The 24,655-nt window shown below is 40.6% G+C and overlaps 2 protein-coding genes across 9 annotated transcripts in view; one reads left to right on the top strand and one right to left on the bottom strand.

Moving 5' to 3' along the window:
* The window catches only part of LOC132407662 (endoplasmic reticulum mannosyl-oligosaccharide 1,2-alpha-mannosidase-like), a 75,452-nt gene extending 56,974 nt beyond the window's left edge, over nucleotides 1–18,478 (top strand). For 4 of the 6 annotated variants that reach the window (XM_059994479.1, XM_059994480.1, XM_059994477.1 and 1 more), the window contains exons 13-15: nucleotides 7,901–8,095; nucleotides 10,658–10,789; nucleotides 16,477–18,477. In XM_059994479.1, coding sequence (XP_059850462.1) covers nucleotides 7,901–8,095; nucleotides 10,658–10,789; nucleotides 16,477–16,677 — 528 coding nt within the window. In that variant the 3' untranslated portion in view covers nucleotides 16,678–18,477. Of the gene's footprint in view, nucleotides 1–7,900; nucleotides 8,096–10,657; nucleotides 10,790–16,476 lie in introns of all 6 variants that reach the window. The other 2 variants (XM_059994482.1, XM_059994483.1) reach the window with 2 other exon arrangements.
* A 119-nt stretch (nucleotides 18,479–18,597) lies between these two features.
* dpp7 (dipeptidyl-peptidase 7) overlaps nucleotides 18,598–24,655 on the bottom strand; it is a 63,521-nt gene continuing 57,463 nt past the window's right edge. For all 3 annotated transcript variants that reach the window (XM_059994474.1, XM_059994475.1, XM_059994476.1), the window contains 5 exons: nucleotides 24,461–24,579; nucleotides 19,235–19,391; nucleotides 19,092–19,156; nucleotides 18,945–19,015; nucleotides 18,598–18,734 (listed from right to left, as the gene is read on the bottom strand). In XM_059994474.1, the coding sequence (XP_059850457.1) occupies nucleotides 18,632–18,734; nucleotides 18,945–19,015; nucleotides 19,092–19,156; nucleotides 19,235–19,391; nucleotides 24,461–24,579 (515 nt within the window). In that variant the 3' untranslated portion in view covers nucleotides 18,598–18,631. The remainder of the gene's footprint in view (nucleotides 18,735–18,944; nucleotides 19,016–19,091; nucleotides 19,157–19,234; nucleotides 19,392–24,460; nucleotides 24,580–24,655) is intronic.

The following is a 24,655-nucleotide window of genomic DNA, read 5'->3' as shown; positions in this document are numbered from 1 at the left end:
GTTACATTGCATTTCCTTTGCTCAACACTGACTCAGTCTGTAAATTAACCGTCAGAGAATCCTGCATGAGGACTCCCAAGTCCCTTTGCAACACAGATCTTTAAAATTTTCTCTCTATTAGGAAATACTCTAAGCTTTTATTTTCTCTGCTAAAGAGCATGACCATACACCTCCTAACACTGTATTCCATCTCCCACTTCATTGCCCATTCTCCCAGTCCAACTCCTTCTGTAGCCTCTTTGCATCCTCAACACTACCTGCCCCTCCACTTATTTTCATATCGTCCTTAAACATGGCCACAAAGCCATCAATCCCATCATCCATATAGTGTATGACATATAATGTAAAAGGAAACAGTTCCAACATAAGCCCCTGTGGAATACCACTAGTCAGCAGCAGCCAACCAGAAAAGTCTCCTTTTAATCCCACTCATTTTCTCCTGCCAATCAGCCAATTTTCTATCCATGCTAGTCACTTTCCTGTAATACCATGGGCTTGTAACATATTAAGCCACCTCAAAAAGGCCTTCTGATAATCCACGTACATAGCATCTACTGATTCTCCTTTGTCTAGCCTGCTTGTTATTTCTTCAAAGGAATACAACAGATTTGTCAGGTAAGATTTTCCCTTAAAGAAATCTTGCTGACTTCGGCCTATTATATCATGTGTTTCCAAGTACCCCGAAACCACATCCTTAACAGTTGACTCCAACATCTTCCCAACCACTGCGGTCTGACTAACAGACCTACAATTTCCTTCCTTTTGCCTCTCTTCTTGGAGAGGATTGATGTTTGCAGTTTTACAGTCCTCCAGAACATGCCAAAATCTATTAATTCTTGAAAGCTCATTACTAATGCCTCCAGAATCTCTTCAGCCACCTCTTTCAGAACCCTGAGGTGTAGACTATCTGGTCCAGGAGATGGATTCTACCCAGTCAGTCTATGAGAAATGACAATTTCACATAGATCCATGATTTAAGATTTAAAAAATGCAGTGCTTTGTGGCAGTTTAGAGTTGGACTATGCCCAATCAGTGAGTAGGAGCATGAAAAGAAGTGACAATTTTACATAGGTCTGTGATTGAAGATTAATAAAGCGAGTACTTCATGTCAGCTTTTCAGAGTAGGATTGGGTGCAATCAGTGAGCAGGGGCTCAAGAAGTGGCAATTTCAAATAGGTCCACATTTGAAGATTAAAAATGGCAGTGCTTCGCAGCAGTTATCGGAGTTGGGCTGCACCCAGTTGGTCAACAGGATTCATTAGAAAGGGCAAATAAAAATAAGACGGGCAAGTGAAGCGGCTATAGAGTGAAAGGGCTAATGTTGGAATGGCCTTGGCTCATCAGACTTGGGTGAGGTAGGGATCTGATAATCTTCTTTATTCTTCATTCCTCCTATTAGAGCACAGAGGCAGTGTTTTGTTCTTTGTGTGAGATGTGAGAACTCTGGGAGACCTCCAGCTTCCTAGATAACGACATCTGCACCAGATGCACTGAGCTGCAGCCCGATGACCTTTGGCTCATATGGAAGACTGAGGCTGTAATTAGATAGAAGCTACAAGGAGGTAGTCATCCCTAGGTTGCAGGAAGCAGGTTAACTGGGTGACTGTAAGGAGAAGGAAGGGAAATGGGCAGCCAGTGCGGAGTACCACCATGGCTCACCCCAATTTGGATACTGTTGAGGGGTATAAAATACCGGGGGATGGAATGGAGCTGCAGCAACTGGGCATCTGGCACTGAGGATCAGGAGAAAGGAGAGGTCTAGAGTACTGCAGTTCAATTAGGAGATTCCACAGAGGAGTAGAGACAAGAATCTGTGGATGTGATTGTGATACCCGGATGGTATATTGCCTCCCAGATGCCAGGATCAAGGATATCTCAGGTTGGGTCTACAGCATCTGAAAGGGGAGTGTAAGGAGCCAGAAGTCTTAGTACATACTGACATCAAAAACATTCACTGAGGTGGTCTTGGAGAGATTTTAGGGAGCTGGGTAGGCAGCTGAAAAGCAGTATCTCCAGGGTAGTATTTTCTGGATTGCTGCCTATGCCATGCACCAGTGAGGGTAAGAATAGGATGATTTGGCAGATGTATGTATGGCTGAGGAACTGCTGGAGGGGGCAGGGGTTTAGATTTGTGTAACACAGGCATCTCTTCTGGGGAAGATACAACCTGTACAAAAGGAATAGGTTACACCTGAACCTGAGGGGGGACCAATATCCTTGAGGGCAGGTTTTGCTAGAGATGTTCAGGAGAGTTGAAACTAATTTGACAGGGGGATAGGAACCAGAGTGGGGGTCTCAATCCAAAGTGCTGAATGTTTACTCTTTTCTAAGTCCTGATAAAGGATCTCGGCCCAAAAAGTTGACTGTTTATTCTTTTCCATAGATGCTGCCTGGCTTGTTGAGTTGCTCCAGCATTTTGTGTGTGTTGCTTAGGAACTGGAGTGATAGGGCTGAGGATGGGGTAGTTGGTTTACAAACAGAGGCAGTGTAGTAAGACTGCTAGCAAGGAGAGTCTGATAATAGGGTAAAATTGCAGTCAACCAGATGAGTTGCAATGTAAAAAGGGGACAAAAATCAAAAAAAGTGATGAACACAGGATTGAAGGTGTTATATTTGAATGTATGCACTATACGGAATAAGGTCAATTGTAGCACAGTTACAGACTGACCTGTATGACATTGTTGGCATCACTGAATCGTAGGTTAAGGATGATTATAGTTGGGAGTTTGCATCCAAAGATACATATTGTAGCGAAAGGACAGGCAGAGGGGGTGGGTAGCTCTGTTGGTTAATAAATGAAATCAAATCATTAGAAAGAGGTGACCTAGAATCAGAAAGTACAGAATCGTTGTGGGTAGAGCTAAGAAACTGCGAGGGTAAAAAGACCCTGATGGGAGTTATATACAGACCTCTGAACAGTAGCAAAGATATGGTCAACAAATTAGAATGGTAGACAGAAAATGCATGTCAAAAAAGCAATATTAAGATAGTCATGGGGGATTTCATTTTCCCAATCAAGTTCCCTGATTGGGAAAAATCAGGTTGGTGCAGAATTCCGAGAGAGAGAGAATTTGTAGAATGAACCAGAATTGTTTAGGGGGTTTAAGGTAAGGGAACCCTTAGCGGCCAGTGATCATAATATAGAATTCATCCTGAAATCTGAGCATCTAAAGTCAGATGTACCATTATTACAGTGTACTGTTATTACTGTTTATTACAGTGGAATAAACAGAATTACAGAGGCACTAAAGAGGACCTAGCCAAAATTGATTGAAAATTTGCACTAGCAGGGATGACAGCAGAGCAGCAATGGCTGGAATTTCTGGGAGCAATTTGGAAGGCACAGGATAGATACATCCCAAAGAAGGATTAGTATTCTAAAGGCAAAATGACACAACTGCGGCTGATGAGAAGTTAAACCAACATAAAAGCCAAACAGAGGACATATAATAGAGCAAAAATTAGTGCAAAGTTAAAGGATTGGTAAGCTTTTTAAAAACAGAAGGCAATTAAAAAATTCAAAGGAGGAAAAGATGGAATATGAAGCTAAGCCAGCCAATAATATTAAAGAGAATACCAAAAGTTTCTTCAGGTGTGTAAAGGAGAGGCGAGAATAGATATTGGACTGTTAGAAAATAATGGCGAGATAGTAATTTGGGGTGGGGGCAAGGAAAAAGCAGACAATTGGAATAAGTATTTTGCATCAATCTTCACTGTGGAAGACACTAGCAGTATGTCAGAAGTTCGAGAGTGTTACGGGACAGAAATGAGTGAAGTTGCCACTACTAGGGAAATGGTTCTTGGGAAACTGAAAGGTCTGAAGGTAGATAAGCTTGTGTTAGTATACTTATTCAGCACCTTACTATCAACAGATACCATGAAATACACGTATTGCAAATTAATTTATACAGATGAGAATATTCTCAGATTTCTGATACATTTGGAACATCCACAAGCGGTATTGAATTGTTGCCCTCCTTGAATCTACATTGGGCATGTATTAACGACAAATTTTTTCACATGGTTCGATAAAGGCAGAGTGATGGTTGAGGATCGTTTAGTGATTGTAAGCCTGTAACCAGTGGTATACCATTGAGATCAGTACTGGAACTCCTACTGATGGTGATGTACATTTATCACTTGTTATTGGAGGAGCTAGTATACTTCGTAAGTTTGGGATAGCACAAATATTGGCCATGACGGTAGTGAGTTACTGGCATAGACGTGAGATGATATTTCTAAGTTCAGCAGGGCAATGCAAGATGGAATTTAGTCTTGATAGTGCAAAGAGATGCGTGCTGGGATTTGAAGTAGAAGACTGGCTACGTACAATAAGTGATAAATTACTGAGGAACAGAGGGCACATAGTGTACAGGTTCAAAGTTCTTGAAGGTGGCAGCACATAGGATGGTGAAGAAATCATTTGTGGTGTTAGCCTTCATTTAGCCAGGGAAATTATGTTGGTCCTTCATTCAATATGATGATGGCTGATCCATGCCTCACCACCTCTTCTATGCCCATTTTCCATAACTCTTAATTCTGTGATTTTTCAATAATTATATAGCTCTACCCAGAATGCATCTAATGATATGTTAGCCTCCGCCCTTGGAATAGAATTCTAGCAATTCACTTTGCTCATCTTCCATCTGGGCACAGCACAGACTTCTGAACGATATCAAATTTTCCAGCTTGCTCTCTGTGTAAGAAGTGGCTTTTTCTGCCTGAAGTGCACTTCAGATGTTGGCCTAATTGGTTTCTGTGTCCATTGGTAGATCCTAATCTGCTGGTCATGCCCTAAGACAGATATGACCTTTGTCCTGTTAATTTCTTGAGCTACCTTTTCTGCAACTTAAAATTTACTACCAGCTCTTTTCCCAGTTCGAACAAAAAGGTTCAGACCTCTGATATTTCTCTTTCATAGATGCTGTCTGTCCTGCGTCTTCCCATCATTTTCCCTTTTTTATTTTTCTTTTTGTTTGAACTGGCCACTACTGGTATAAGGTTATGAACTTGTTTTTCTCTCTCCCTCTAGTTTATAACTTCAGATTATTTTGGGAGGATGTTCTAGTCCAGAGGGCATGCTTCACCAGAGTATACTTCCAGTGGTCATTGTTCATTGTAGGGAAGGAGGCATTTTCATAACAGAGAAATGGGAGTAGGGTAGAGGAAAAGGTAATTCTGGTCCAATTGGCTGAAATGAAACAATTTTCCTGTCTCTTCGTTGCTAATTCACAGTGCAGGCTTGGTTGAATTTCAGAAATGCCTAGTGCACTCCCATAGATTGCCGTTCATTCCAAAGGTTTGTAAATGGTAATTATGTTTACTTTTAACATGCAGAGTTCAGCACTTCTTACAGTGAACTGATATATACATGTCATGAATTTCTCTCCGTGATCTCTACCTTCTTGTCAAAATTGAAAGATTACCAATTAATCGTTACCTCCAGGATGTACTTGCTATTCTGTCAGATTCCAAATTAAGAAATACTGTAATAGCTGGAAAACTATACTTAAATTGTAGGTATCATAGTTGCAGTGGTTCTTGGCAGCTATGCTGAAGGCAACTTTATTTACTTTGAGAGTTGCTGGGACAGATTGAATTCCTTGTCAAAATTATGTTTATTGTCAAGATAGCATTTGAAAAATTGTCATAGCCTATCCTTGCTCTAGTTTTGTGAATAAGCAGCATATTTGTCTGCGCGTCTGTAATTTGCGTATAGAAGATGTTTAATAAATTTTGATTTTAGGTTGAATCTGTCCACCTTTATTACTAATGCTGCATTTCCAGTTAATGGTTTTGCATCACAAATGAGAAAAGCTGAAGGTATTGAGGGATACAGATTAAATGGGTTGTGAAGAAAAGGTCTGTGGATGAAATCCTGAAGACTAAATGAGAGAAGGGAAGGTTAGGAAATGCGAATGGAGTCTTAAGGAGGTACTCAATATCAGGTAGAGATTTGGCTTCTATTTTTCTTTTGCTCCTGTTTCTCTCCATTAATGCTGCTCTACATAAATGCTTTCTGCAAGAAGATGAATCTCAAGGATATATATATATATTGAAGACAGAAACGGGTGAATTTATTATGGGGAACAAGGAAATGGCAGATGAGTTGAACAGGTACTTTGGATCTGTCTTCACTAGGGAAGACACAAACAATCTCCCAGATGTAATAGTGGCCAAAGGAACTAGGGTAAAGGATGAACTGAGGGAAATTTATTTTAGGCAAGAAACGGTGTTGGATAGACTGTTGCGTCTGAAGGCTGATAAGTCCCCGGGACCTGATGATCTGCATCCCAGGGTACTTAAAGAGGTGGCTCTAGAAATCGTGGACGCATTGGTAATCATTTTCCAATGTTCTGTAGTTTCAGGAACAGTTCCTACTGATTGGAGGGTGGCTAATGTTGTCCCCCTTTTCAGGAAAGGAGGGAGAGAGAAAACAGGGAATTATAGACCGGTTAGCCTGACGTCAGTGGTGGGAAAGATGCTGGAGTCAATTATAAAAGAGGAAATTACAACACATTTGGATAGCAGTAGAAGGATCAGTCCAAGTCAGCATGGATTTATGAAGGGAAAATCATGCTTGACTGATCTTCTGGAGTTTTTTGAGGATGTAACTATGAAAATGGACAAGGGAGAGCCAGTGGATGTAGTGTACCTGGACTTCCAGAAAGCTTTTGATAAAGGCCCACATAGGAGATTAGTGGGCAAAATTAGGGCACATGGTATTGGGGGCAGAGTACTGACAGGGATTGAAAATTGGCTGGCTGATGGGAAACAAAGAGTAGTGATTAACGGGTCCCTTTCGGAATGGCAGGCTGTGACCAGTGGGGTACCACAAGGTTCGGTGCTGGGACCGCAGCTGTTTACAATATATATTAATGATTTAGATGAAGGGATTAAAAGTAACTTTAGCAAATTTGCTGATGACTCAAAGCTGGGTGGCAGTGTGAAATGTCAGGAGGATGTTATGAGAATGCAGGGTGACTTGGACAGGTTGGGTGAGTGGGCAAATGTATGGCAGATGCAGTTTAATGTGGATAAATGTGAGGTTATCCACTTTGGTGGCAAGAACAGGAAGGCAGATTACTATCTAAATGGAGTCAAGTTAGGAAAAGGAGAAGTACAACGAGATCTAGGTGTTCTTGTACATCAGTCAATGAAAGCAAGCATGCAGGTACAGCAGGCAGTGAAGAAAGCTAATGGCATGCTGGCTTTTATAACAAGAGGAATTGAGTATAGGAGTAAAGAGGTCCTTCTGCAGCTGTACAGGGCCCTGGTGAGACCCCACCTGGAGTATTGTGTGCAGTTTTGGTCTCCAAATTTGAGGAAGGGCATTCTTAATATTGAGGGAGTGCAGCGTAGGTTCACAAGGTTAATTCCTGGAATGGCGGGATTGTCATAAGTTGAAAGATTGGAGTGACTGGGCTTGTATACACTGGAATTTAGAAGGATGAGAGGGGATCTGATTGAAACATATAAGATTATTAAGGGATTGGACACATTGGAGGCAGGAAGCATGTTCCCGCTGATGGGTGAGTCCAGAACTAGAGGCCACAGTTTAAGAATAAGGGGTAGGCCATTTAGAACAGAGATGCGGAAAAATTTTTTCACCCAGAGAGTGGTGGATATGTGGAATGCTCTTTCCCAGAAGGCAGTGGAGGCCAAGTCTCTGGATGCATTCAAGACAGAGTTAGATAGAGCTCTTACAGATAGCAGGGTCAAGGGATATGGGGAGAGGGCAGGAACGGGGTACTGATTGTTTATGATCAGCCATGATCACAGTGAATGGTGGTGCTGGCTAGAAGGGCTGAATGACCTACTCCTGCACCTACTGTCTATTGTCTATAATAGTGATGTTTATGTTGTAAGCTGATTTCATTGAGTTTTCATTTTCTTAAAGGATCATTTAGTGTGTTTCCTCCCTGGGACACTCGCTTTAGGAGCTCATTATGGCCTCAGTGCTGATCATATGGAACTGGCCAAGGAACTAATAGGAACCTGTTACCAAATGTACACACAGATTGAAACTGGGTTAAGCCCAGAGATTGTACATTTCAATCTGAGTCCACACAATACAAAGGACATTGAAGTTAAGGTAGGTACAATGAACAGCTAATTGATACAATAATACAGCATAGAAACAGGCTCTTAAACCCCCAAACTCATTCTGACCATCAAGCACCCATTTGCACTAATTCTATTTTATTCTCTCCGCATTTCCATCATCTCTCTCCAGATTTTGCTCCTCATCTACAGTGGCATGCAAAAGTTTGGGCACCTGTGATCAAAAATTCTGTTACTGTGTAGCTAAGCGAGTAAAAGATGACCTGATTTCCAAAAGGCATGAAGTTAAAGATGACATATTTCTTTAATATTTTAAGCAAGATTACTTTTTTTTATTTCTGTCCTTTACAGTTTCAAAATAACAAAAAAGAAAAAGGGCCTAAAACAAAAGTTTGGGCACCCTGAATGGTCAGTACTTAGTAACACCCCCTTTGGCAAATATCACAGTTAGTAAACGATTTTTGTAGTCAGCTAAGAGTCTTTCAATTCTTGTTTGGGCAATTTTTGCCCATTCTTCATTGCCTATTCTTCTAGTTCTGTGAGATTCTTGGGCCGCCTTGCATGGAGGTCTATCCACATATTTTCGATGATGTTTAGGTCGGAGGACTGTGAGGGCCATGGCAAATCCATCAGCTTGCACCTCTTGAGGTAGTCCATTGTGGATTTTGAGGTATGTTTAGAATCATTATCCTGTTGTACAAGCCATCCTCTTTTCATCGTCGGTGTTTTTTTTTACAGACGGTGTGATGTTCGCTTCCAGAATTTGCTGGTATTTAGTTGAGTTCATTCTTCCCTCTACCAGTGAAATGTTCCCCATGCCACTGGCTGCAAAACAAGCCCAAAGCATGATCGATCCACCCTGCACTGAATTGTGGCCAAACTTCAGTGTCTGAAGTTTGCAAAGGAACATCTAAACAAGCCTGATACATGCTGGAAACAAGTCTTGTGGACTGATGAAGTTAAAATAAACTTTTTGACCGCAGTGAGCAAAGGTATGTTTGGAGAAAAAAAGTTGCAGAATTTCATGAAAAGTACACCTCTGCAACTGTTAAGCACAGTGGTGGATCGATCATGCTTTGGGCTTGTTTTGCAGCCAGTGGCCCAGGGAATATTTCACTGGTAGAGGGAAGAAAGAATTCAATTAAGAACCAGTAAATTCTGGACGCAAACATCACACCGTCTGTTCAAAAAAAAGCTGATGATAAAAAGAGGATAGCTTGTACAACAGGATAATGAACCTAAACACACCTCAAAATCCACAATGGACAACCTCAAGAGGCGCAAGCTGAAGGCTTTGCCATGGCCCTCACAGTCCCCCAACCTAAACGTCATCAAAAATCTGTGGATAGACCTCAAAAGAGCAGTGCATGCAAGATGGCCAAAGAATCTCACAGAACTAGAAGCCTTTTGCAAGGAAGAATGGGAGAAAATCCCTCAAGCAAAAATTGAAAGACTGTTAGCTGGCTATAGAAAGTGTTTACAAGCTGTGATACTTGCCAAAGGGGGTGTTACTAAGTACTGACCATGCAGGGTGCCCAAACTTTTGCTTTGGGCCCTTTTCCCTTTTTGTTATTTTGAAACTGTAAGAGATGGAAATAAAAAAGTAATCTTGCTTAAAATATTAAAGAAATGTGTTATCTTTAACTTTATGGCTTTTGCAAATCAGGTCATGTTTTACTCGCTTAGCTATACACAGTAAGAGAAATTTTGACCGGGGTGCCCAAACTTTTGCATGGCACTGTATGTATGTAATTGCATGGGCAATTTACAACGGCCCATTCTGCTTTGGGTTGTGGAAGGGAAATGGAGCACCCAAAGGAAACCCAAGTGATCACAGAACTTGCAAACTCCAGACAGTACAGGAAATCAGGGTTGAGTTTGTAACATTGTAACTACTAATTATGGGTTGGGCTGCTCATGAATTTTATTTGTAGTACAGTGCACAATACTTAGGATCCTTTGGAGATGTATGCATTTCATAAGATAAATTCACATTCAATTCCTTTTGAATTTGGGGCTATCTTTTTTTTAAATCAAATGTCCACAATCAGATTGAATTTTAAAAAGTTCTTGATTTTTTTAAAATTGCACATTACGTAATGACTATAAAATGAGCTGAATATCAAACAGCTCTGGACAGTGAACAGTGAAAATGCTGCTGTGCATTAACTGGGAAGTATTTTGGTGATGATGAACAGTGCCCAGTGATACTGTACAGTACAGTTGACAAATAAAAGGGGTATTAATTAACTGCCAAGTTTATTTGATACTGACTCTTTCTAGAACAGTTTAATATGAGTCAGTTATGCCATGTAATGAAAATTAATGAGCTGCAGCTTTGGAATGTTGGCAGTTTATTTCACTGTCCTCCATGCAAGAATGACTGACATTAAAAGCAAATATGGATTGAATTTTTTTGCAGTCAGTTAGTAAAGCCAACAAGGTCACACACCACTGGGTTAGAATGAACATTTGGGTGTAAATAAAAAAAAAACAAGATGTTGGTTGCAAAACCTGGTCTATGACACAGTATACCTTGATGTAATGTGTGTGCAGTTTTAATGGTTTTTGATTAACTCTGTCTTTCTGGTAGCCTGCAGACAGACATAACCTCTTAAGACCAGAGACGGTAGAAAGCCTTTTCTACATGTATAGATTCACACGAGATAAGAAATACCAGGACTGGGGCTGGGAGATGTTTCAAAACTTTAATAAATATACCCGGGTAAGTATAGTGTGATTTAATTTTAGGATGAAAAATTGCTTTCAGGTCATGTGGCTTTCTATGAGCGGATAAGTCTGTCAGCTAGTATCTTGCTTCCTGGTCAGGCAGCAAGCCCTATAACAATTGTAGATCTTAACCTAAGTGCCTGCAAACCAAGCTAATTATATTCCTAGATAGAAATATATTGTGGAATCCAGGTGTACTGAGGCATGTGTAAACAGTGAAGCATCATGATGTTTACTAAGGTGTAGAATCATAGAAAATGACAGCACAGAACTAGGCACTATCTAATCAGTGCCAAATCATTTAAACTGGCTGGTCCCATTGATTTGCACCAGGACCATACCCCTCCTTATCCCTCCCATCAATGTACCTCTTAAACATTGAAATTAACCCCACATCCACCACGCGCTGGCAGCTTATTCCATACTCTCACTAGCCTGTGGGAAATCACTTCCCTTCATGTTCCCCTTAAGCTTCTCCCCTTTCACCTTTAACCCATGACCTCTAGTTGTGTCACCTAACCTCAGGAAAAAACCTGCTTGCATTTACCCTAACTCTATTCCCTCGAACATAGAAGATTGAGGGGTAAAGTTCTAACCTATTCAATCTTCTAACTGGGGTCTTCTAGTCCTAGCAACATCCTTGGAAAGTTTCTCCATATTCTTTCAATCTTATTTACATCTTTTCTGTAGGTAGGTATATGCCTTATACAACTTCTGTATCTCAACTCCTGTACTCAATACTTCCCTCACTCCCTCATGATTTAATAGCATAATCTAAATGGGTTTAAAGAAATGTTTAAGCTTTTCCCCAGCTTCTAAAATAAATATGCTAACTCTTTTGTAATTACCATGATTAATAAAAATATCACTTTTCTGCATCTTTAAGAAATTGCAATTATGTTGAGTACAAAGTTTAAAGTTCTTTTCAGTGATTAGCTACATAGGTCTTTAACAATGAACAAAATTTCAACTTGCCCTTGCATCAATTTTCTTAAATGGCAGAAAATTCACAGCCTTGTACAATTATAGTAAGGTTTCCCTTGTCCTATCTCACACTCAGTCTTTTTCTATAAAGGGATAGGGGCATGGGCTTTCTAGTTATAGAAACAAAGTGATAGCACTGAGGCTTAATACTGTACACCTCCCAAAGTAATGTTCTAAAAACTTTGATGTTCTTTTTGAGGTTGAAGAGCCACTCTGCTGTCATAAATGTACCATGCCTTTTTTTTAAAATGTAAATCTTGCTGGTGCCAAAACTTTTCGCAGGTAACCAATCTAGAGTTTCTAATGCATGACTTACTTGTCTATTGTTACCTTCTAGCAATTACCTTGTAACCTCCACCTAGGACATTTCACACTTCTGTAGAGTACAATGCATAGCTGCAGTGGTCACTCCCCCCCCCCCCCCCCCATCGCTTGTGCATGTGATTGCCTTTTGTCTTTGTTTACACAGCCATACTTAGTAATTTCATAACTGAAGGGTAGTACTTCCTGATGCCAATAGTCCACATTAATCCTTAAGCCTATGAGGGGTAAAAACTGGGAGTCTAGGACTGACTTCAGAAACCAACTGATGAACTGAGGGTATTCAGTTAAGGCCCCTGTCAACACCACAATTCCAAAAATACCCCATTTTATCCAATCTTTTCATCTGGTTATTTTTTCCCCAGTAGTCACAATATAAACCTAATGGAACCCAAGAGGAGGAGAGAGTCAGTGATGGGAGAAGGGGTCAGTTGGGGAGGGTAAAGGAACTGGATGACTGGACTGAGAAGGGGGTGGGGTGTGTATAGGAGGACTTGACTAGATCAGAAGAGAAAGGGGCAGAGTGCAGGTTATCTGTAACTGTAGAATTCAATGTTCATGAAGAGCACACAGCCTACACCTTCGGCCTCAATTCATCCAGTTGTTTTTCCCCCTTCACCCACTCCATCATCCCTGGGTCCCCTTCCCCACTGTTCCTATATGCCTTCCCCATTATTTGGTTCCATGCTTCACCATTCTTTATCAGACTCTGTCTGATCAGCTACAGCCCTTTGTTACCTCCACCTATCACCTGCGAGCCTCTGTCATAATTTCCACCTTTCCTCCCTATCTGCCTAGCTCCCCTTCTCACCTGAATCTCCCCATCATCCACCAGCTCTAGCGCCACCCCTTCCCATTACCCTTACACTTTACTGTTTTTCAATCCAGATGTAGGGTCTCAATTTGAAATGTTGACTGTTTGTTTCCCACCACAGATGCTGCTTAACCCACTAAATTCCTCCAAGGGCTTGCTTTTTGTCTGATAGGTCTAATATTCTTTATTGAGGTTATGTGACACTGCTTTACTAATAGGCTCACCATTTCCAATAGCCACTTCTGTCTCTGCTGGTTGAATGTGTGGCATTTTTTGTCTGTTAAAGCACTGGCTTGTGTATTAGTGTGGGTCCAGAACTAACACAATAATCACAGTAAGTATTGCTAACATAGCTAACAGAACTATCTAAAATGACATTTTCTTTTTGCGGTCACACAGGTGCGGTTAAATTCGAGAAATCCACTAGTTTGTTAGTGCTGCCAGCTTAGTGAACAGCTTTGAGGTGAAGGAGCCCTATCACGCTGCTTATAGCAACTGGGCTAGGGTTTTATAGCCTTCTGATTAACACATTAAATCAGGTCCATCTCTCCTCTCAGCTGGCTATCAAATATCCATGGCATTGGTATCATTTAGATTTAGATGCAGCATGATAACAGGCTGGTTCGGCCCACAAGCCCACATCACCCAATTATGCCCATGTGACCAATTAACATACTAACTTGTACATCTTTGTAATGCGGGACAAAACTGGAGCATCTAAAGGAACTCCATGCAGTCATGGGGAGAAGGTATAAACTCCTTGCAGATGACAAGTCACTAGTGCCATAGTAGCATATGCAAACTGATTATCCTTGTCTTGTGAATGATTATAATTTACAATGTAGTATTAGTGGAATTGGATGCAAGTCAGGGTTTGCAGGCCATTATTTCCAACAAAGCGAAACCTATCATGAATGGCAGTGATGTCACAATGCTGCCTAAGTTCAACGCCTTTTACACATACTTCGAAAGGCAGAATAAGACTACAGCTGTGAGGATTCCCTGTGATCTGTCTCCAAGACTGATGTCAGGTTGTCTTTCAAGAGGATGAACCCTCACAAGGCGACAGACCCCAATGGAGTATTTGGCAGAGCTCTGAACATCTGTGCCAACCAACTGATGGGGGTATTCAAAGACATTTTTAATCTCTCATTGTGACAGTCAGAAGATACCACCTGTTTCAAAAGGGCAATAATCATGCCGTGCCCAAGAAGAGCACGGTGACATGAACCAGATGCTGGAGGAATTCCGTAAGCGAGACAGCATCTATGGAAAAGGAGTACAATCGATGTTTCAGACTGAGACACTTCAGCAGAACTGGAGGAAAAAAAGTGAGTAGTAGATTTAAAAGGTGGGGGTGGCAAGGGGAGGGAGAAACACAAGATGATAGGTGAAACTGGGAGGGGTGGGGTGAAGAGCTGGGAAGTTGATTGGTGAAAGATACAAGGCCGGAGAAGGGGAACCCAATAGGAGAGGACAGAAGGCCATGGAAGAAGGAAAAGGGAGGAGCACCAGAGGGAGGTAATGGGCAGGCAAGAAGATGAAGTGAGAGGGGGAAAAGGGGATGGGGAATTTCTTGCCTGCCCATCATTTACCTCTGGTACTCCATACCTCTTTTCTTTCTTCCATGGTCTTTTGTCCTCTCCTATTAGATTCCCCTTCTCCGACCCAGTATCTCTTCCACCAATCAACTTCCCAGCTCTTTACTTCCCCCTCCCCCTCCCAGTTTCACCCATCACTGTGTTTCTCTCTCTCCTCTCCTCCACCACCTTTTAAAATTAGTTGAATTTTTTTTTTCTCCAGTTTGCTGTTAGGTCTCGGCTCGACACGTCAACTGCTTTCCATAGATGCTGCCTGGCTTGCTTAGTTCCTCCAGCATTTTGTGGGTGTTGCTTGGATATCCAGCATCCACAGATTTTCTCTTGATTGAGGCAAAAGCAGAGTGAGCTGATTTAACTATTATCAGTAGCACTCATATCTACAGTGATGAAGTGCTTTGAGTAGTTGGTTGTGGCTAGAATTAACTCCCATTTCAGCAAGAACCTTGTCCCACTGCAATTTGCCTATTGCCACAAAAGGTCTAGGGTGGATGTGATCTCATTGGCTCTTCTTCATGCAGCCTAGGATCACCTGGACAATACAAATATCCACGTCAGAATGCCATTTATTGACTCTAGCTCAGTTGTTAACACAATTCATTCCTACAGTTCCTACAAAGAGCTCCAGATCCTGGGCCTCTGTACCTCCCTCCGCAACTGGATCCTCAACTTCCTAACCAAAAGACCACAATCAGTATGGATTGGAAAGAACATATCCACCTCCCTGAAATTCAGCAATGTTTCACTTCAAGGATGTGTGTTTGCCCACTGCTCTGCTCTACTCTCTCTACACCCATGACTGTGTGGCTAGGCAGAGCTCAAATGCCATGCATAAATTTGCTGACGATGCAACTATTGTTGACAGAATTTTAGATGGTAACAAGAGGGCATACAGGAACAAGATATATCAGCTAGTTGAGTGGTGTCGCAGCAACAACATTGCACTCAATGTCAGTAAGGCCAAAGAACTGATTGTGGATGTCAGCAAAGGTAAGACAGGGGAACACACACTAGTCCTCAGAGGGATGAGTGGAAAGAGTGAGCAACTTCAATTTCCTGGGTGTCAACATATATTGGACTCAATATAGCAATGAAGCTACAAAGAAGGCACAACAGGCACCACTATATTTTACTAGGAGTTTGAGGAGATTTGGCATGTCACCAAATTTCTACAGATGTACTGTGGAGAGGATTCTTACTGGCTTCATCACCATCTAATGTGGGGGCGGGGGGCTACTGTACAGAATTGAAATAAGCTGTAGAGTTGTAAACTTAGCTCCATCTTGGGCACTAGCCTCAGTGGTGTCTTGGACATCTTCAAGGAGCATCATTAAGGGCTTCTATCACCTTGTTCTCATTGCTGCCATCAAGAAAGAGGTGTAGAAGCCTAAAAGTGCACACTCAATGATTCAGGAACAGCTTCTTCTCATCTGCCATCTGTTTTCTGAATGGACAGTGAACCCTATGTCACTATCTCTATTTTTTAACTAACTATTTAATATACATGTTAAATTATATACACACTTGATGTAATTTCTCATTTTCCTATTATGTATTGCATTGTCTTTGCAGCAGTAGTACAATTTTTATGACATATGCTAGTGATAGTAAACCTGTTACTGATTCTTAGTCTAGAGTTTAATGGTTTATAATTGCAATAATTTATAGCCTCAACCATCAGGCTCTTGAACCAAAGGGCATAAATTTACTTGCCCCACTGCAATGTTCCAATAATCTATGGACACACTTTCAAGGACTCTTCATCTCAAGTTCTCTATTTATTACCCCTCCCTCTCTCCTGTTGAATGCCCAGTTGGTGGAGCTACGTTGATTCTATTATGGATTTATTGAGTGTGCCTGCAAGAAAATGTATCTCTCAGGCTTGTATATGGTGACATAAGTACCTTTGAGCTGTTGAAGAGCTTTCAAAGGCACCTTTAATTGGGTTGCTTTAACTTTGCACAGGTTGACACAGGAGGTTATACTTCTATCAATAATGTGCGGAATTCTGAAAACCCTGAACCCCGGGATAAAATGGAGAGCTTCTTCCTTGGAGAGACACTGAAATATTTCTTCCTCCTTTTTTCTGATGAGTTTAACTTAATCAGCCTGGACAGATACATATTAAATACTGAAGCACACATTCTTCCAATATGGACAACTTGATCAATGTAGGAATGATTTGAGATTTGTCTTGATTCCCAGTACATCGTGGTTGTGGAATCTACAATACCAGTTGGAGCTAACCACTATGGAGGATTGTACTAATCACTGTGAAAGTTCACAACTACACAGGTTTGTGTATAAAATGTGGTCATGCTGCACAGGTTGTTGAGACAAATGTGAACATAAATGTTATAAACCAGGGAACAATTATATGAGTGTACTTGAATTGACTTTTGTACATTACAAAATATGCTTACCACATGTTGCCTCCTGCCCATTCATTCTTTCCTGCTGAGTTCAGTCCAGTAGAGGAATATTTCATGTAACCTTTTAAAAAATTAAATGGCCTGAATGCGGAAATAGAAGAGATTTTATGGACATACATATATATATATATATATATAGACTGAATTGATAAGGAGAATTCTTATATCATTGACCAAGAAAGCTAATTATATACATATAGAATAATCAAAATTGATTCATTCATGTTATGATTGATATTTATGTAAATATGTTATTGAATTCTATTTTCAATACCAATGTGTGAAATATATTAAGGAAAATGCGGGTCCCAATTATGTATGTGTATATGAATACTGTTGGTTTATTTTGAAAAGTGATTGGTATATGCCATTTGACTAAATTTCCTAGAACAGGTTTTGTTTGGTGATGAAATATCGCTATCCCCATATCGGAAAAGGATGCAGAGACTGGATTTATTTGTTGTAAATATTTAGTATTTTTTTCTCTCTGCTTCAAGCTGCAACTTCATTGCATTGGAGTTCTAAAAATTTGCATTCCTGATTTTATAAAAGCTGGTTCTTGAAAGAGCCTATGAGGATTTATTTAGTCAGCATTCGAATGAATGTTTTAGTGATGCTTTTCCTCTTGCTGCAATATGAATAATTCGGAGCAGTAAGATAAGTTAAATTCAAGCAGCCTTTATTTATTGCTCATTATGGCGGGGGGGGGGGGTTTACATAATGACATGCAATCAGATTTTTTTAAATGAGGAAATGAGCCATAATTTTTGCAATTATTTAAGTTGTCCAATTTGGGCATTAGTTTCAGAGGGTAAAAGTAATCTCCAGCTGTAGTAACTGGAAGCAAATACATGTAATGCAGATTATGATTTTTGTCACTTTTGAATTATTTGTAATGCACTTGGTGTTCCATTTCTTACATGGTAGGTTACAGGTACAATGCCAGTTGGAAATAAAACTATTCTGGGAGATGGTGGGGAGGGGGGGAGGTGGAATTGAGAGTCTTTTTACATTTAACCGCACTATTATAATAAAAGTGCCATATATTTTTTAAAAAGTGACGCTTGATTGAACTGCAGCTAAATTCTTAAAGTTGAGTAATTAATGTGAATAATGGCTCATGAATTATATGTAAATTAAAACACTTTACCTGCATCTCTTATAAGAATAACTTGGAGACAAAGATTAGATGAATTAGCCGAGTTTCAATTCCTGTATCAGTACAGTGATTTCAGGGTAATAGCTTTAATATAGGTTATTCGGCATCAAATTGCCTGATTAGCAATACTCCTGTTCCCATCAGTAAAACATTTCTGTCTATACCTGGTTCTTGTTTATGTACTCAATTGGTTTTAAATTGAGCAGCAGTGAATGTAGCTTCAATTTCTATCATTCCTTTATTTAAGTGTTATATTCAACAACCATTATGTACTCTGCCATTTTCAATAATTAAGTGACCTTGCTCAAGATTTTACCATAAAAAATCTGTGTTCTGTAAATTTTTTACATTGTATAAAAATTTCTCCAGCATCAATGCAAATAAATACAAATTACATCTCTCAGACAATATTAGTTTGTTTCATATATTTCCAAATTCTCAATATCTTTTTCAAACAACACAAATAACAAATGTCCTACTCTTATTTATGTGGATTGGTTCAACGTTATCAGATGTCACATCTAACTTGTCAAACAGAATGACGCTGATACTTTTTCACCCATTCACTGATGATACTTGATTCCCTTTTACGAATTATAGTAACTGATTGTGGATCAGCTGGATTAGATGCTCTGAAAGAGAACAATTACATGTGAACCACTCAGTAATTTAGACCCAAGATTCTGCTCCAACTCTAAGTTATTACATTGTCAAAATCTTGCTGTATTTAAGGGTCAGCCTCTTGTCAATTACACAATGTGTAATTAATACTAAATGCATGTGTCATTAATACTAAAGCTGATAAGATGAAGGAAGTGGTTTCATCATTTTTTATCACTGACCTCAGGTCAAGATGATGTGCTCCTCCCTCTATAATATAAGCAACCACAGAAGGGGTCATATTTCTGAGTATCTGTTTCAAGGAGGAGAAAACAGTTAGTTTCCACCACCTTTGTTCTGCACTGTATTCAGTATAGTCAGATACTTACACCACCATTTGCCCATGGATCCAACTCGCCATTAGAAAATATTATATTGCTTGCGGCTTTAAAATCTGCAATAATAGTATATTTATAGTTAGAAACTATTCCTCCCACTCAAAGTTGTAAGGCTGATTTTAAAAAAAAGTTACCTTCTCCCCAGTACTGGATTTTTAGCCATTCTGTATTGGGATATACACCCCATTTACTGTGACAATAACTCCTCCTCATTCCTTCAGTAAAGGGAAGTACTGGGAACATATCGGTCTCATTGTTGGTTTCATACAGTAGGTTTACCTCTGTGCAAACCTAAAAATAAAATTAGAATAAACCATTGCTGATCAGAATTGCTAAAGAGTAGTGTAATAAAATTAAAGATTAAAATAGGTAGAAACATTTTTATTCTGAAGTTAATTCTGAATATTTTATATCGTTTGTACACAGAGAAGCAGATGGCTCAGTAAAACTTAACTATTTTAAAGCTGCCTTTGTACAATGATCCATCCTGGGCAAAAGATTCATTTCTTCCTTTTATGGAAACATTAAGCTGCCTTATATCTGAGCAAAACAAAAATAGTATTTATATAATGGTACATTTCAGGAATTAATGACGTGGATTTCCAGAGTGCATTCCTAAATCATACTGTACATTGAATAGTACAGACCCTTCAGCTCATGATGCTGTGCTGACTTTTACATGCACTCCAAGATCAATCTAATGATTCCTTCCTGCATAGCCCTCCATATTGTTTTCATTCACGTGCATATCTAACAGAGTTAAATGTCTCCAATGTATCTGCCTCTACCACCACTCCTGGTTGCGCATCCCACACAACTGCCACTCTTTTTAAACCTATCTCTGACACTTGCCCTATACTTTCTGCTGATCACCTTTAAATTATGACCTCTCATATTAGCCATTTCCACTCTAGGAAAAAGGTGCTGGCTGTCCATTCTATCAATGCCTTGTCTTACCACACCTCTTATTACATTAGGACCCGTCCTTCTTTGCTCCAAAAAGTAACGCCTTAGCTGGCTCAACTTGTTTCTCATGACATACTTACTAATCCAAGCAACATCCAGGTAAATTTTCTCTGCACCTCTACAGCTTTCACTTCCTTCCTACCAGAACTGAACACAATACTCCCAAGTGTGATCTAACCAGTTCTATAAAGCTAAGCACTACTTCACAGCTCTTAACTGCAGTCCTTAACTAATGAAGGCCAACACACCATAGGCCTTCTTAACCACCCTTTCAACTTGCATAACAACTTTGAGAGATCTATAGATGTGAACCCCATGTTCCTCCACATTGCTAAGAATCCTGCCATTATTCTCCCTTCAAATTTGACATTCTGGATTGAACTCCATCTGCAACTTATCAGTCCAGCTCTGTATCCTATCAATATCCTGTTCTAACTTACGATGCTCTACACTATCCACAACATCAGCCTTTGTGTCATCTGCAAACTTACTAACCCACCCTTCCAATTCCTTGTCCAAGTCATTTATAAAAATCACAAGAAGCAGGCGTCCCAGAAGAGATTCCTGTGGAAAACCACTGCAATGACATCCAGGCAGAATACACTCCATCTATAATTACCCTCTACATTCTGTGGATAAGCCAGTTTTCAATCCATGCAGCCACGTTTCACTGGATCTCCATGTCTCTTGATTTTCTAAATGAGCCTATCATGGGGAACCTTATTGAATGCCTTACTAAAATCTATGAACATCACATCCACTGCTCTACCTTCAGTTTGTTCTGCCACTACCGCAAAAGGATTCAATCAGGCTCATGAGGCACGATCTGCCCGTCAAAGCCATGCTGACTTTAATTAGGGCACACATCTCAAAATGCTCATAAATTCTGTCTTCAAGAATCCTCTCCAATAGTTTGACCACCACTGACATACATCGGTAAGCTTTATAATTCCCAGGTTTACCTTTTTTAAACAAATGATTAACTTTGCCAACCTCCAATCATCTGGTACTACTCCTGAGGCCAGTGAGGACACAAAAATCAAAGGTGAAGCAGTTTGCCTCACTTTCTGCAATAACTTGCAATATGTCTTGTCCGGTCCCGAGGACATGTCTATCCTGATGTATTCAAGTTACAACACATCCTCTTTCTTAACGTCAATATGTTCCAGCATATTAGCCTGTTCTACACTTTTCTCATTGTTCTAGGTCACCCTCACTGGTGAATACTGAAGCAGCGTATTTGTTATGGATTTCTCCAAACTCCTCTGCCTCCAGATATGTTTCCTCTTTTAGCTCTGATTTGTTCTACCCTCACTCTAGTCATCCTCCTGTTCTTCAGGAGTATAGAATGCCTTGCAATTATCCTTAATCCTTTTGCATTAAGGTAGTGTCAGTCAAAATTAAGGAAGTAGAAGTTCACCATGACAAAATTCATTGTTTGTACCTTTCCAAAATCTTCCTCCCAATCTGTTCTTCGATGTCTCTGTTCTAACGACAGTATACAGAATATTCCCAAGAGTGATTGCTCCCTTATTTTTAGAAACATAGAAGACCTACAGCACAATACAGGCTCTTCGGTCCACAAAGTTGTGTCGAACATGTCCCTACCTTAGAAATTACTAAGCATACCTATAGCCCTCTATTTTTCTAAGCTCCATGTACCTATCCAAAAGCCTCTTAAAAGACCCTATTGTATCCACCTCCACCGCCATTGCTGGGAGCCTATTTCACGCACTCACCACTCTGAGTAAAAAACTTACCCCTGACATCTCCTCTGTACCTACTCCCCAGCACCTTAAACCTGTGTCCTCTTGTGGCAACTATTTCAGCCCTGGAAAAAAGCTCCTGAATATCCACATGATCAATGCCTCTCATCATCTCTATCAGGTCATCTCTCATCCTCTGTCGCTCCAAGGAGAAAAGGCCGAGTTCACTCAACCTATTCTCATAAGGCATGTTCCCCAATCCAGGCAACATCCTTGTAAATCTCCTCTGCATCCTTTCTATGGCTTCCACATCCTTTTTGTAGTGAGGCGACCAGAACTGAGCACAGTACTCCAAGTGGGGTCTGACCAGGGTCCTATATAGCTGCAACATTACCTCAATTCCACGATTGATGAAGGCCAATACACCTTACGCACTCTTAATCACAGAATCAACCTGCACAGCTGCTTTGAGGGTCCTATGGACTCGGACCCCAAGATCCCTCTGATCCTCTACACTGCCAATTAGTACTATATTCTGCCATCATATTTGACCTACTAAAATGAACTACTTCACACTTATCTGGGTTGAACTCCACCTGCCACTTCTCAGCCTAGTTTTGCATCCTCTGTAATCAATGTCCCTCTGTAACTTCTGACAGCCCTCCACATTATCCAAAACACCTCCAACCTTTGTGTCATCACAAACTTACTAACCCATCCCCCCACTTCCTCATCCAGGTCATTTATAAAAATCACAAAGAGTAGGGGTCCCAGAACAGATCCCTGAGGCACTCCACTGGTGACCGACCTCCATGCAGAATATGACCCGTCTACAACCAGACTTTGCCTTCTGTGGGCAAGCCAGTTCTGGATCCACAAAGCAATGTCCCCTTGGATCCCATCCCTCCATACTTTCTCAATAAGCCTTGCATGGGATACCTTATCAATTGGCTTGCTGAAATCTATATACACTACATCTACTACTCTTCCTTCATCAATATGTTTAGCCACATCCTTAAAAAATTCAATCAGGCTGGTAAGGCACGACCTGCCCTTGACAAAGCCATGCTGACTATTCCTAATCATATTATACCTCTCCAAATGTTTGGAAATCCTGCCTCTCAGGATCTTCTCCATCAACTTACCAACTACTGAGGTAAGACTGACTGGCCTATAATTTCCAGGGCTATCTCTTCTCCCTTTCTTGAATAAAGGAACAACATCCACAACCCTCCAATCCTCCGGAACCTTTCCTGACCCCATTGATGATGCAAAGATCATCACCAGAGTCTCAGCAATCTCCTCCCTCACCTCCCACAGTAGCCTGATATATTTATGACTTCCACCCACACTGACTCAGTAGACAATTCCTCTTTCTACAGCTGTGATACTATTCCTGATTAGCAATGCCACTCCCTCACCTCTTTTACCTCCCTCCCTGATCCTTTTGAAACTTCAAAACATCCAGCTGCCAATCTTCCCCTCTGACAGCCAAGTCTGTAATGGCTATAATGTTGTAGTTCAATGTACTGTTCCATTTTCCAAATTCATCACCCTTGTTCCTAATACTTGTTCCATTATAACAGACCCATTTCAACCCATCCAAATGACTGCAATAATGCCCTAACCTCTGCCCATCCTTGTCTGTATGTACATTGCATCTACTTGCATACCAACTGCTTTCCTCTGGCCTACCACTCTGGTTAACCTCCCCAAAACCTCTAGCAAACCTTCCTGCAAGGCTATTGGTACCCTTTGAGTTCAGGTGCAGCCTATCCCTGTTGTCCAGGTCATAACTTCCCCAGAAGAGATGCCGATGATCCACAAATCTCAAACCTAGTCCCCATGCCAATTTTTCAGCCATGCATTTGTCTGCCATATCATGCTGTTCACTGGCACAGGTAGCAATCCAGAAATTACAATCCTTGAGTTTTGCTTCTCAGCTTCCTACATTGATCCTTATATTCACTCTTCAAGGCCTCATCCCTTTTCCTACTTACGTCATTGGTATAGATATTCACCATGAGTTCTGGCTGCTCACCTTTCTCTTTTAGAATGCTGTGAACCTGATCTGAGATGTCCCTAACCCTGGAGGCAACTTACCATCCAAGAGTCATCTCCACATCCACAGAATCGCCTATTTGTTCACCTAACTACTGAGTCTACTAGCACTACTACTCTTCTTCCCCTCCCCTTCTGAGCCATAAAGCCAGACTCAGTGTCAGAGACCCAGTTGCTGCAGCTTTCCCTTGGTAGGTCACCACCACCACCCCCCCCCCCCCAATTGTCCCAACAATACCCAATGCAAAATGGTTTGCAAATTGGTGGTTCCCTATATCCGATGTGCAATTTCTGTCAACTTCTTTGGAAACACAGATTATAAAACATCTCAGCTGTTTTCCTTTTTCCTCAATCAAGAATTCTCTTTAAGCCAATGCCACAATAATAGCAATGTTACACAAGTTGCAAGCCAGCAGCTGTGAAGGAGCATCTACTTAGACAAGCATTCCACAGGATGGTTAAGGACAAGGGCATGTGGTGCAATAAAGGCACTCACTGTACAGCACACATTTGGATTGTTACAATTACATCTGCTATCTCACTAGTACTTTAGTGCAATGTGTGATATCAAATTGATTAACAAAAGCTTTGTGGTAGATTTCATGTGTACATGGAATAGTTCAGTACCTGGAAATCCCATGCTTGACTTGCAGAGCCCAAGCCACAACCTGTCGGATCAGCACAATGTTGATATTCAGTGTAGATATCAAAGCATTTTTTTGTCCCCGTTGAGTTATAAAACATATCTGTTAGAGTGTAATGAAAATACAAATTAACTACTAGTCAAATGAGTTGTTAGCATTGCAAACAAAATTTGTGAGT

The sequence above is a fragment of the Hypanus sabinus genome, chromosome 18 (genome assembly GCF_030144855.1).
Source record: "Hypanus sabinus isolate sHypSab1 chromosome 18, sHypSab1.hap1, whole genome shotgun sequence".
Lineage (NCBI taxonomy): Eukaryota > Metazoa > Chordata > Chondrichthyes > Myliobatiformes > Dasyatidae > Hypanus > Hypanus sabinus.
This window is presented reverse-complemented; position numbering and strand designations above follow the sequence as displayed.